The sequence below is a fragment of the Siphateles boraxobius genome, unplaced genomic scaffold, assembly GCF_051911475.1.
Source record: "Siphateles boraxobius isolate OS27281-9 unplaced genomic scaffold, OSU_SipBor_1 223, whole genome shotgun sequence".
Taxonomy (NCBI): Eukaryota; Metazoa; Chordata; class Actinopteri; order Cypriniformes; family Leuciscidae; genus Siphateles; species Siphateles boraxobius.
In genome coordinates, this window is record NW_027508837.1 from 444,973 (window position 1) to 457,669 (window position 12,697).

General features: G+C 36.7%; 1 protein-coding gene across 1 annotated transcript in view; it reads left to right on the forward strand.

The window, feature by feature from the left end:
• LOC143747502 (protein O-GlcNAcase-like) overlaps nt 1–12,697 on the forward strand; it is a 19,686-nt gene continuing 6,989 nt past the window's right edge. Inside the window, exons 1-12 of the mRNA XM_077240285.1 lie at nt 1–301; nt 587–638; nt 729–826; nt 1,359–1,489; nt 1,985–2,156; nt 3,396–3,494; nt 6,247–6,525; nt 7,147–7,242; nt 8,265–8,488; nt 9,872–10,046; nt 12,079–12,164; nt 12,248–12,340. Of these exons, the coding sequence (XP_077096400.1) occupies nt 259–301; nt 587–638; nt 729–826; nt 1,359–1,489; nt 1,985–2,156; nt 3,396–3,494; nt 6,247–6,525; nt 7,147–7,242; nt 8,265–8,488; nt 9,872–10,046; nt 12,079–12,164; nt 12,248–12,340 (1,548 nt within the window). The 5' untranslated portion in view covers nt 1–258. The remainder of the gene's footprint in view (nt 302–586; nt 639–728; nt 827–1,358; nt 1,490–1,984; nt 2,157–3,395; nt 3,495–6,246; nt 6,526–7,146; nt 7,243–8,264; nt 8,489–9,871; nt 10,047–12,078; nt 12,165–12,247; nt 12,341–12,697) is intronic.

The window sequence follows — 12,697 nt, forward strand, 5'->3', positions numbered from 1 at the left end:
GAGGGCGGGGCAGTGCACATATGGGCGGGGCTTATTTGACAGCTGAGGAACCGCGCATGCGCAAACGTGTGACCACGCGTACAATAAGGAAGCGGAGAGATTATAAACATAAACATAAATCCAAACAGTTGAGTGTGTGTCAGCAGACCCAGAAAGATTGTCGAACGAGTTCAAACCCATCAAAAGGCACAAACAGAGCTGCATGTGGGTCACATCTGATTGATCAGCTTATATCGATCTGCTGCAAAGCCAGGAATCATGTCCAAGAAATCCAAGATTTTCCTGAGTGGAGTGGTCGAGGGTGAGCCACTAATAACTTGACGATATAAATAATTAATGTTAAGCTAAATGCTTTTACTGTGCTTTTATTTTCCTGTTATCTCTGTAAAGCTGCTTTGAAACAATCTGTATTGGAAAAAGCTCTATATAAATAAAGGTGATTTGACTATAGAGTATTAACACGTTATAAATACACAAAACTGCATTGCTGTTGCATTTCTTTAGAATTTAGTGTATTCTTGTTGTAATTTAGATTTTTTGTTATATTGAGGCGTGTCTGTGATCATGTGACCTTTGTGTATTGCAGGGTTTTATGGGAGGCCGTGGACTATGAGCCAGAGGAAAGAGCTCTTCAGGAGGTGAATAAACCACTGTTATCATCTGTCATCTCGTGTTATCACTTCAGTTATCTCACCTGTGTGCGTGTTATTATCTTATTATCTTCCCAGGGAGCAGAAATGGGGCTTGAACGCGTATCTATACGCTCCGAAAGATGATTACAAGCATAGGATGTACTGGAGAGATCTGTATTCCCTGGAGGAAGCAGGTGACAGCCAAACTTAAGCTTTAAAACCAGTGAACATTGTACATCGTCTACGCCAGGGGTCGGCAACCCTTTTGTCATAAAGTGCCATTTTTACGTTTAAATCACCGTTTTACATTTTTAAAAATCACAGCTTCATCAGAATGGTATGAAACTTGGTGACTTTAATGGCATTTTCAATCTGAACACATAAAATAATTGAGGGCATGATTCGAGCAGTGGTCGCAAAAAACTAGTCACACTTCTGTTCTTCGTCAAAAATGACCGATCGTAGGAAATTAATGTGAAATCCACAAAAACACACACAAAAAATACAAATTAAAAGAAAATTTCAAAGAAAAATTGTGTATACAATCTATAAATTGGCCACAATGCTGAAAGAAAGTACACAACAGTAAAGGGATGACACTCTGAATCCACGCTTTCATTTAAAACGGATCACATTGCGTTCAGTTATCAACCCTGTAAAGCAAACCGGCGTGACTGTATTACGACAGTCGTATCTGAAGATCAACTCGTTGATTGTGTTTTACAGATCAACTCATGACGCTGATCTCTGCTGCTAAAGAGCGCAACGTGGAGTTCATCTACGCTTTATCACCCGGGCTGGACATCACCTTCTCAAACCCTAAAGAAGTGGCGGCGCTCAAGAGGAAACTGAGACAGGTGCGAACATCAACTATTATTTTAAGTCTCCTTCAACAGGTTTACATTCATCAAAGGTCAAAAAACACTTATTTCCTCATAATCTCCACTGCAGCGTCATCTCCTTCTCTCAGTGTTTGAAACGCTTCCATTGAAGATTCAGCCTCTCTAAGCCCTGCCTCTCTGAGAGCTGCTGTGCTCTGATTGGTCAGAAAGCAAACACTCATTATCATATCTGAATTTCACAGTGATACGGACAGTAATGATGGCGTGGGTTTTACCGTATCAATCTCATCAAAGTGGATTTGCTTTGTCAGCAGAAAACAGCGTCTTCTCGACACGAACAACACGAACCAAACTCTTCCAGTCTCAGATACACTAGTGTTTGAGGGCGGGGCTAAGAGACGCTGCTCAGCCAATCAGAGGCTGGCATTATGCTAATTAGCTACAATTCTACAGGATCAGCAGGAAGTGAGGCTGAACATCAATTATTTTATTTGTGTTTCTCGCGGGCAGGTTCGTGAGTTTGGCTGCCGTTCGTTCGCGCTGCTGTTTGACGACATCGAGACTGAAATGTGTTCTTCTGATAAAGAAGCGTTCAGCTCGTTCGCTGAAGCACAGGTGACCCTCAGCAACGAGGTGTTCCTGCACCTGGACGAGCCGCACACCTTCCTCTTCTGCCCTACAGGTGCCACTTAAACACAACTACAACTAACTGACGTGAAATAAACTATAAAAACCTAAACTTCTTTTATTTAAGCTAGTTGCCAAGGCAACATTTCTGAAGTTGAAGTACTAAAATAACTAAAACTAAATAATCTAAAATAGAAAATTTCTAAAAACTATATAGGCATTATAAAAAACAGCAAAATTACTAAAACATTAACTTAATTAAAAATGAAAACAGAAAATATAAAATTTAATTCAAAATCTTAATAAAAACTATAATTTGTATTTCAATAATAATAAAAAACATAATTTAAGGTAAGGTAAAACTTTTAGCCCATAATGTAAATTTGCATACTAAACACACATATACAAATATACACGTATAATAATAATTTTAAAAACCAAATAAGCCTAAGTAATATTAATACCCTATAATTCAATATATCAGATATCAGGGTTATTATCATTAACTAAAACGAATGCTAAAACTAATAATATTCCTGTTAATTTAAATGAAGCTGAAATAAAATAATTAGTTGAAATTATTGAAAATTATTTATGTTGCTAAATTACTCATTACTAAATGAAAATTAGAAATGTTGCATTGGCAAAAAACCTGAAATAATAAGTTGGAGCATTATAATAAATATTTTAACTGAAATAAATAAAGTTAAATTAATAGATAAATAAAATAAATTAATAATAATAATAATAATATATTAATACATTATAAAAAATAAAGTTTAAAACATTCATAAAATTTATTAAAATTAATACTAAAACTAATTAAAACACAAATAAATTAAACATAAATAGCAAAAATATTAATAAATGATAAAAAAAATATTGAAATAAATTCTTAAAAATAAATTAAATATAAATAGCAATACTTTAAAAAAAATATATATAAATATATAGATATATATATATATATACATAGAGAGAGAGAGAGAGAGAGAGTAAAAGGACAAAAGCACATAGCCAACTGACAAAAAATGAACCTAAATTAACATGAAAACTAAAAATATAAAAATAAAAGCTAATTTAAAATATGATTAAAACTAAAATAACACTGTTGCACATGCTATTGGACAAACATGTAAAGACTATCTGCAAAGATATGGACATTTTCCCCCGTTCAGTTACAACTATCATCTTTATCTCTAAAACAGATTAATGAAATATAGCATATTTTCCAGCGGCAGAGCCATCATTCTCAGTGTTGATCATAATAAAGAATATAAACTGGTTATTGTAGATTACTGCGCTGCGTTCTGCACACCGAGTGTCCCGCTGTCTGCGTATCTGAAGACGGTCGGAGAGAAACTCAACGCTGGGATCGACGTGCTCTGGACAGGTGACATCATCACACTGCTGACATCATCACACACTGCTGACATCATCACACACTGCTGACATCATCACACACTGCTGACATCATCACACTGCTGACATCATCACACTGCTGACATCATCACACTGCTGACATCGTCACACACTGCTGACATCATCACACTGCTGACATCATCATCACACTGCTGACATCATCACACACTGCTGACATCATCACACACTGCTGACATCATCATCACACTGCTGACATCATCACACACTGCTGACATCATCATCACACTGCTGACATCACATCATCACACACTGCTGACATCATCACACACTGCTGACATCATCACACACTGCTGACATCATCACACTGCTGACATCACACACTGCTGACATCATCACACACTGCTGACATCATCACACACTGCTGACATCATCACACACTGCTGACATCATCATCACACTGCTGACATCATCATCACACTGCTGACATCATCATCACACTGCTGACATCATCATCACACTGCTGACATCATCATCACACTGCTGACATCATCATCACACTGCTGACATCATCATCACACTGCTGACATCATCATCACACTGCTGACATCATCATCACACTGCTGACATCATCATCACACTGCTGACATCATCACACACTGCTGACATCATCATCACACTGCTGATATCATCATCACACTGCTGACATCATCATCACACTGCTGACATCATCATCACACTGCTGACATCATCATCACACTGCTGACATCATCATCACACTGCTGACATCATCATCACACTGCTGACATCATCACACACTGCTGACATCATCACACACTGCTGACATCATCACACACTGCTGACATCATCACACACTGCTGACATCATCACACTGCTGACATCATCACACTGCTGACATCATCACACACTGCTGACATCATCATCACACTGCTGACATCACATCATCACACTGCTGACATCATCATACTGCTGACATCATCATACTGCTGACATCATCACACTGCTGACATCATCACACACTGCTGACATCATCACACTGCTGACATCATCACACACTGCTGACATCATCACACACTGCTGACATCATCACACTGCTGACATCATCACACTGCTGACATCATCACACTGCTGACATCATCATCACACTGCTGACATCATCACACACTGCTGACATCATCACACACTGCTGACATCATCACACTGCTGACATCATCATACTGCTGACATCACACTGCTGACATCATCATCACACTGCTGACATCATCACACTGCTGACATCATCACACTGCTGACATCATCACACACTGCTGACATCATCACACACTGCTGACATCATGACACACTGCTGACATCATCACACCAACCCTTTCGTATTCACGTAGAATATTTGCTAACACTTTACAATAAGGTTCATTATTTAATGTATTATCTAACATGAACTAACCATGAGCAATACATTTGTTACTGTATTATTAGTTAATCTTTGTTAATGTTAGTGAATAAAAATAAGCTGTTCATTGTTTGTTCATGTTCACAGTGCATTAACTAGTGTTAACAAATGCAACCTTTGATTTTAATAATGTTTTAGTAAATGTTGAAATTAATATTAACTAAGATTAATAAATGCTGTAGAAGTATTGTTAATTTTTAGTTCATGTTAACTAATGAACCTTATTGTAAAGTGTTATTTTGTACATGCATATTTTTCTATTTTATTCATTATCTGTGTTGAAACCTGTTGTCCTGTTTCATATTTTTGTATAAACCGTTTTCAGGATTAGTTGTTAAATACACTTTGATCGGTGTATTTAACTTGCATTATACATTTGATCAGTTCATGCATTGATTGGAAATCGAACCCATGAGCTTGACGTTAGAAATATAATCTCAAACATAGACGTGCATTTAGCAGACGCTTTTATCCAAAGCGACTTACAACTGAGGAAAACAATCGAAGCAATCAGGCAAGCAAGAGGACAACAGTATATAGTATAACAGTATACAGTATATACAGTATTACAGTATAACACTATACAGTATATAGTGTATAACAGTATACAGTATATTCAAGTATTACGGTATAACAGTATATACAGTATTACAGTATTATGGTATAACAGTATATACAGTATTACAGTATATACAGTATTACAGTATATACAGTATCACGGTATAACAGTATATACAGTATTACAGTATATACAGTATCACGGTATAACAGTATATACAGTATTACAGTATATACAGTATTATGATATAACAGTATATACAGTATTACAGTATATACAGTATCACGGTATAACAGTATATACAGTATTACAGTATTATGGTATAACAGTATATACAGTATTACAGTATATACAGTATTACAGTATATACAGTATCACAGTATAACAGTATATACAGTATTACAGTATTATGGTATAACAGTATATACAGTATTACAGTATATACAGTATTACAGTATTATGGTATAACAGTATATACAGTATTACAGTATTATGGTATAACAGTATATACAGTATTACAGTATATACAGTATTATGGTATAACAGTATATACAGTATTACAGTGTATACAGTATCACGGTATAACAGTATATACAGTATTACAGTATATACAGTATATACACAGTATGCAGTATTACAGTATACAGTACACAAGTGCGGTAACAAGTCTCGGTTAGTCTAGCACAGTTAAAACATCGCAAGGTTTACTGTATAAAGTGTGTTTCTCTGCGCCAGGGCCAAAGGTGGTGTCGCAGGACATCAGTGTGTCGTCGATAGACGAGGTGTCGGCCGTTCTGAGGAGACCGCCGGTCATCTGGGACAACATCCACGCCAACGACTACGACCCGCAGAGACTCTTCCTCGGACCCTTCAAGAACCGGCCCACAGAACTGCTCCCGAAACTCCGAGGCGTCCTCACAAACCCCAACTGTGAATTCGAGCCCAATTTCGTTGCAATTCACACTCTGGCCACATGGTGCAAGTCCAGCTACGCTCAGAAAGACGTGCCGATGGGTAAAGATGACTAATGTGAAATATGAATATGAAATATACTTTATTGTCCCTGATAAGGGAAATTTGTAATAGCCAGAATTTGCCAAAACCTGATACATAAAAAAATTGTGCTATAACAATATAGACTGTTTTAAAACAGCTTTACAGTGATAATAGGAGATTAGAGTAACAGAGATTGTTTTGGCTTTACAGCAGATCTAGAATAAAGTTATTGTCCAGATGATTTATTCACTTCTGTTGCAAAGATCAACAGTCTAATTGATGATACCGTATTTATAACGGAGAGTTTTATACCTTCTTCTAGACGGTAAGAGTTTATAAGAGTCACTCATTGTTCATACAGAGTATGAATACTGGTGTTTTAGTCCAAGATTGAACAATACATAGTATTTTACTGAAAGATTACCATACCAAGTGGACACGCCATATCTGATCACACTTTCTAGTACAGAATGATAAAAAAGGAACATAAAACACAATCTTTGTAGTCTTTCAAACCCGATTAACATGCGTAGGAGATTTGCCTTCATGCACTCCTAAGTACTTGTAATAACGTTCAGTTGAAATGTAAGAGAGCGTTACATTACATTTCCCTCGTGTAATGATGTCATTGCTCCACAGATGGAAACGACGGGTCAGACTACAACCCCCATGATGCTTTGCAGCTCGCACTCACCGAATGGCTGGTGGAGTTCAATCGCGCCAATCAACCTGACGGTAAAAACACAACTCGAACATCACATGTACTATTGTTAACTTACACTAAAACCAACATTTTTATTACTTTAAATAAAATAAACATTAACTGTAATAAAATTTAAACTTATTTTGCATATGCTTCGCTCTTTGGTTTGGGAGCCGATCAACCTGACGGTAAAAACACAACTCTAGTTTGATCTCTAACATCATGTGTGATTGGGTTGCTATCGTTAACTAAGACTAAAAACAACATAACATATACATTAACTGAAATTAAATACAAAGTTATTTTAGAGAGGCGACATTTCACACTTGCGTTTATCTTAAAGCTGCAGTCGGCAAGTCTGGCAGACTGCGTGTGTATTGTAACGTGCGCGAGGGGGGGGGGGGGGTTCTGTGGCGTGTGCACGAACTGTGTACTAGTGTCGGTTCCAGTGAATATGACCAAAAAAATCTTGCCGATTGCAGCTTTAAAGTGGAACTTTGCCGATTTTCAACCCTCTTTGTATTTTCACAATGTCAGTAGTATATGTAAATAAATGATGTTTACTCTTCTCCGTTTTACCTGGACTGAGAAATTCACTTTTGTTTGTCAGCAAAAGTACGCCGATGACGTAAAATGCATAATTTAAAGTCCCCCTGTGGTGAAAATCCAGCTTTTAATGTTGTTTATATGTCTATGTGGTGTTTTTAAATATGCTTTAAAACACGGTTTGAAATCGCTGGTGTTTCTGACGTTACAAACTACCTTGTAACCAATCAGATCAACGTGTGATCGTCAACGAGCGGATCTCTGAGCTGAGTGAGTGGGTGGAGGCGGGACTCATTTGCATATTCATAGAACCACCACGAATACTAAATAAGGCAAGGGTGTCGAGTTACATTCAAGATATTTTAAGACATCAAGGAAAACCGTTTAAATATGTCATTTTGGTGAGTTTTAAGGGATAAAATGATTGACTACGGGGGACTTTAATGCTAGATAAACGTTTTCTTTCATTTTGAGATGACATGTGACTCAGTGAACTGATTGTGTTCAGGCTCTGGCGCTCGTGGTTCTAAACGAGACGAAGAGGAGCCGATGCAGACAGACGGTTATGAGCCGGGACCCAAAGACAACCCGCTGTACACGGCTGAGCCGCTGACGCTAGCGGACCTGACGCTGCTAGCGGAGCTCTTCTATCTGCCGTACGAACACGGGCCCACCGCCCTCGTCATGTTGCAGGAGCTGCACTGGCTGCGATCGGACCACGAGTCCGAGAAGGTCAGAGTGATGATGTTGATGATCCCGAAGTCTCAACATACATTTTTTAACATTCAGGCTTGTATTTATAACGGGTTCGAGCGTTTAGCACTGAAACCCTATTGCAATTGTTAGAATCGACATGATGGTGGCGCTACAGCGGTGAAAAGTACGTATTAGCTCATAACTCCTAAACCGTTCGTGCTCAAGTGTTGTATATCGTCGTATATCGAATTCTGATTCGTCACCGTAGCGAAATTTTCGAGTATTTTGGATTTTTACTTTTGCAAACTAGTACTAGGTTTTTTCTTAAACCTGCAGTGAACCACAGGCAGTCTCAAAAACACGGTTTGAAATCGCTGGTGTTTCTGACGTCACAAACTACCCTCTAACCAATCAGATCAACGTGTGATCGTCAACGAGTGGATCTCTGAGCTGAGTGAGTGGAGGCGGGGCTTATTTGCATATTCATAGAACCGCGCATACTAAATGAGGCACGGGTGTAGAGTTACAGTCAAGATATTTTAAGACACTAGTCCTAGGGTTTTCCCCGGTCGGAACCAAACCAGCGCAGAAAGAGTCTCTGGAGTCTGATTGTCAATAATTATTTTTTTTTAAAGTAGAAATTTTAATACATGTCCGCAACGGGACGCCAAAACGTTTGAGGTGGGCGTGGCCACTTTTACTAAAACGGCTATAACTCTATAACGGAATGAGATAATTTCACCAAACATGTTACAGTTATGTATGGGCTCAGTCTGTGGTCGCTTGAAAAGGGCGTGGTGGCTGGCCACTTGGTGGCGCTATAAAACAATACAAAAAACGGCTATAGCTGCACAACAGTCAGTCTGATTAACTTGAAAACTGGCATGCTGTTTCTTTTTCACACGCGTGAAGGATTCTATATCATAAGATGTTTTGCACATACAACATTCATGCAATATGATAGAACTCCTCATTCTGAGCAACTTTGCTTCTTTTAAATATAGGAAAATCATTTTTCTAGACGATTATTGGAATTAATCTCATTAGCAGGCTAATTAGTATTTTTTTTTGTTTCTTAGTGATGTGCCTGTTTTGCCTGTAAATGGTCTTTTCCATCTATGCTCTACAGGCTTGCTATATAAAACATACCTTTTTAAGCATGTGTTTAATGTTTGAACCCCGTTAACTGCTACTTGCAGCTATATTCTATATTATATTGTATTGTATTGTATTGTAAAAAGCGCTATATAAATAAATGTGACTTGAAATGTGACTATTCTGTATTTAAGATTGCAACTGTTGTCCCGCCCCCTGCTTCTTTCTGATTGGTCCTATCTAAATGTACATATAGAATGCAATAAATGTTGCTTTGGATAAAAGCGTCTTTCAAATGAATGCATAAATGTAAATGTGTTGCAGAGTGAGGAATGGCGACGTAGAGCCGAGAAGTTTGACGACATGTGTGGCGCCGTAGTCCAGATGTTCAACCGACTGTCCAATGTGCCCAACAGGATCATCCTCTACGACCTCTACAATTACATCTGTGACATCAAGAGTGGCGTCACCATGGCCAAAGCATACGTCAAAACACTGGGTACGTGAGACGGAGTGTGTGATCAGTGCAAATCGCCGGTACTGAACAGTGTTCTGTTAACTTGAGTAATTTGAGTTATGTATTCAGATTACTTTTGCAAGTAACTAGTAAAGTAACGTATTACTTTTTCAACTACAACAAAGTATCTAAGTTACTTTTTCAAATAAGTAACACTAGTTACTTTTTCACATTTATTGACTGACAGCTGTCCTGTCCTCAAGTTGAGAAAAATAAAGTGAGGAGTTGTTGTGTGTAAACATGATGGTTATTTTAGTTCTAGAGTAAATGTACACATGCATTTACTCATCTCACTTGCCCGAAAACATTCAGTATTCCTCAAAATGCATAAAAAACAGTAAAATACAATCTCAGAATTTTACGCAAAACTTTTATAATTAACTATATTAAATGAAACAAATATACTTTATGTATTTAATCTCACTTTATTAACCAATGTCTTTGCTGCTGACCTTAAATGATCTAATTCAACCATACTAATAAGCAAAAATGACTTTAAAATAGATTTAGAAATAAGAGTGTTGAACTTCCTTCTCCTGTCTCCTATTGTTCTTTAATCCAGAACATCAGCAGCTTTTTTTGTTGTTGTTAAAAAACAAGCAAACAAGCCTAGCCCAGGTGAGAAAAAGTAATGCAAAAGTAATGTAACACATTACTTTTCATAAAAAGTAACTAAGTAACGTAAGTAGTTACTTTTTGGGGGGAATAACGCAATATTGTAATGAATTACTTCTCATAAAAAGTAACTAAGTAACACAAGTAGTTACTTTTTGGGGGGAGTAAGGCAATATTGTAACATTACTTTTCATAAAAAGTAACGTAAGTAGTCACTTTTTGGGGGGAATAATGCAATATTGTAATGAATTACTTCAGAAAAAGTAACTAAGTAACGCAAGTAGTTACTTTTTTGGGAGTAACACAATATTGTAACACATTACTTTTCATAAAAAGTAACTAAGTAACACAAGTATTTACTTTTTTTGGTAGTAACACAATATTGTAACGCATTACTTTTCATAAAAAGTACCTAAGTAACACAAGTATTTACTTTTTTTGGGAGTAACACTATTGTAACATTACTTTTCATAAAAAGTAACTAAGTAACGTAAGTAGTTACTTTTTGGGGGGAGTAACACAATATTGTAATGCATTACTTTTCATAAAAAGTAACTAAGTAACGCAAGTATTTACTTTTTTGGGGAGTAACACAATATTGTAACATTACTTTTCATAAAAAGTAACTAAGTAACAGAAGTATTTACTTTTTTTGGTAGTAACACAATATTGTAACGCATTACTTTTCATAAAAAGTACCTAAGTAACACAAGTATTTACTTTTTTTGGGAGTAACACTATTGTAACATTACTTTTCATAAAAAGTAACTAAGTAACGTAAGTAGTTACTTTTTGGGGGGAGTAACACAATATTGTAATGCATTACTTTTCATAAAAAGTAACTAAGTAACACAAGTATTTACTTTTTTTGGGAGTAACACTATTGTAACATTACTTTTCATAAAAAGTAACTAAGTAACGTAAGTAGTCACTTTTTGGGGGGAGTAACACAATATTGTAACATTACTTTTCATAAAAAGTAACTAAGTAACGCAAGTATTTACTTTTTTGGGGAGTAACACAATATTGTAACATTACTTTTCATAAAAAGTAACTAAGTAACAGAAGTATTTACTTTTTTTGGTAGTAACACAATATTGTAACGCATTACTTTTCATAAAAAGTACCTAAGTAACACAAGTATTTACTTTTTTTGGGAGTAACACTATTGTAACATTACTTTTCATAAAAAGTAACTAAGTAACGTAAGTAGTTACTTTTTGGGGGGAGTAACACAATATTGTAATGCATTACTTTTCATAAAAAGTAACTAAGTAACGCAAGTATTTACTTTTTTGGGAGTAACGCAATATTGTATAGCATTACTTTTAAAAGTAACTTTCCCCAACACTAGTCCTGATTGAGCTGTAACGAAGCGTCTGCCGTTGTTTTTCTGCAGGAGGTCATACGCCTCATCCTGCACTGGCTTTGAGTGACGACCCCGAGCCGTGGGGTTTCAGAGGCGCTTTATCTGGAGAATTCCAGGTACGCTTCTGTATGACACTGACCTTTGACCTGTGATTGGACCTCCGGGTCCTGATGATGCTTGTGTTTCTCGTGATGTTTAGAGGATGCTGCCGTCACATGGGAACCGGGATCTGTTTCGCAGTCCTCTCGCCACACGCGTTTACACCATTCGGCCCTGCACTCCTAAAGATCAGGTGACACGCTCTTAAAGGGACAGTACACATTTCATTTACTGACCTGCATGTCATTCCAAACCTTTATGACTTTTGTTTGAATTTTTTTTTTAACAAAACAGTTTATTTATAATTAAGATTTTTAAGGTTCTTGTAAGAGTCTCTTCTGCTCAGCAAGGCTGCATTTATTTGATAGAAAAATACAGTAAAATTGTGAAATATTATTATAATTTAAATCAGCTGTTTTCTATGTGAATACATAGTAAAGTGTAATTTATTCCTGTGATCAAAGCTGAATTTTCAGCATCATTACTCCAGTCTTCAGTGTCACATGATCCTTCAGAAATCACTATAATATGATGATTTGATGCTCAAGAA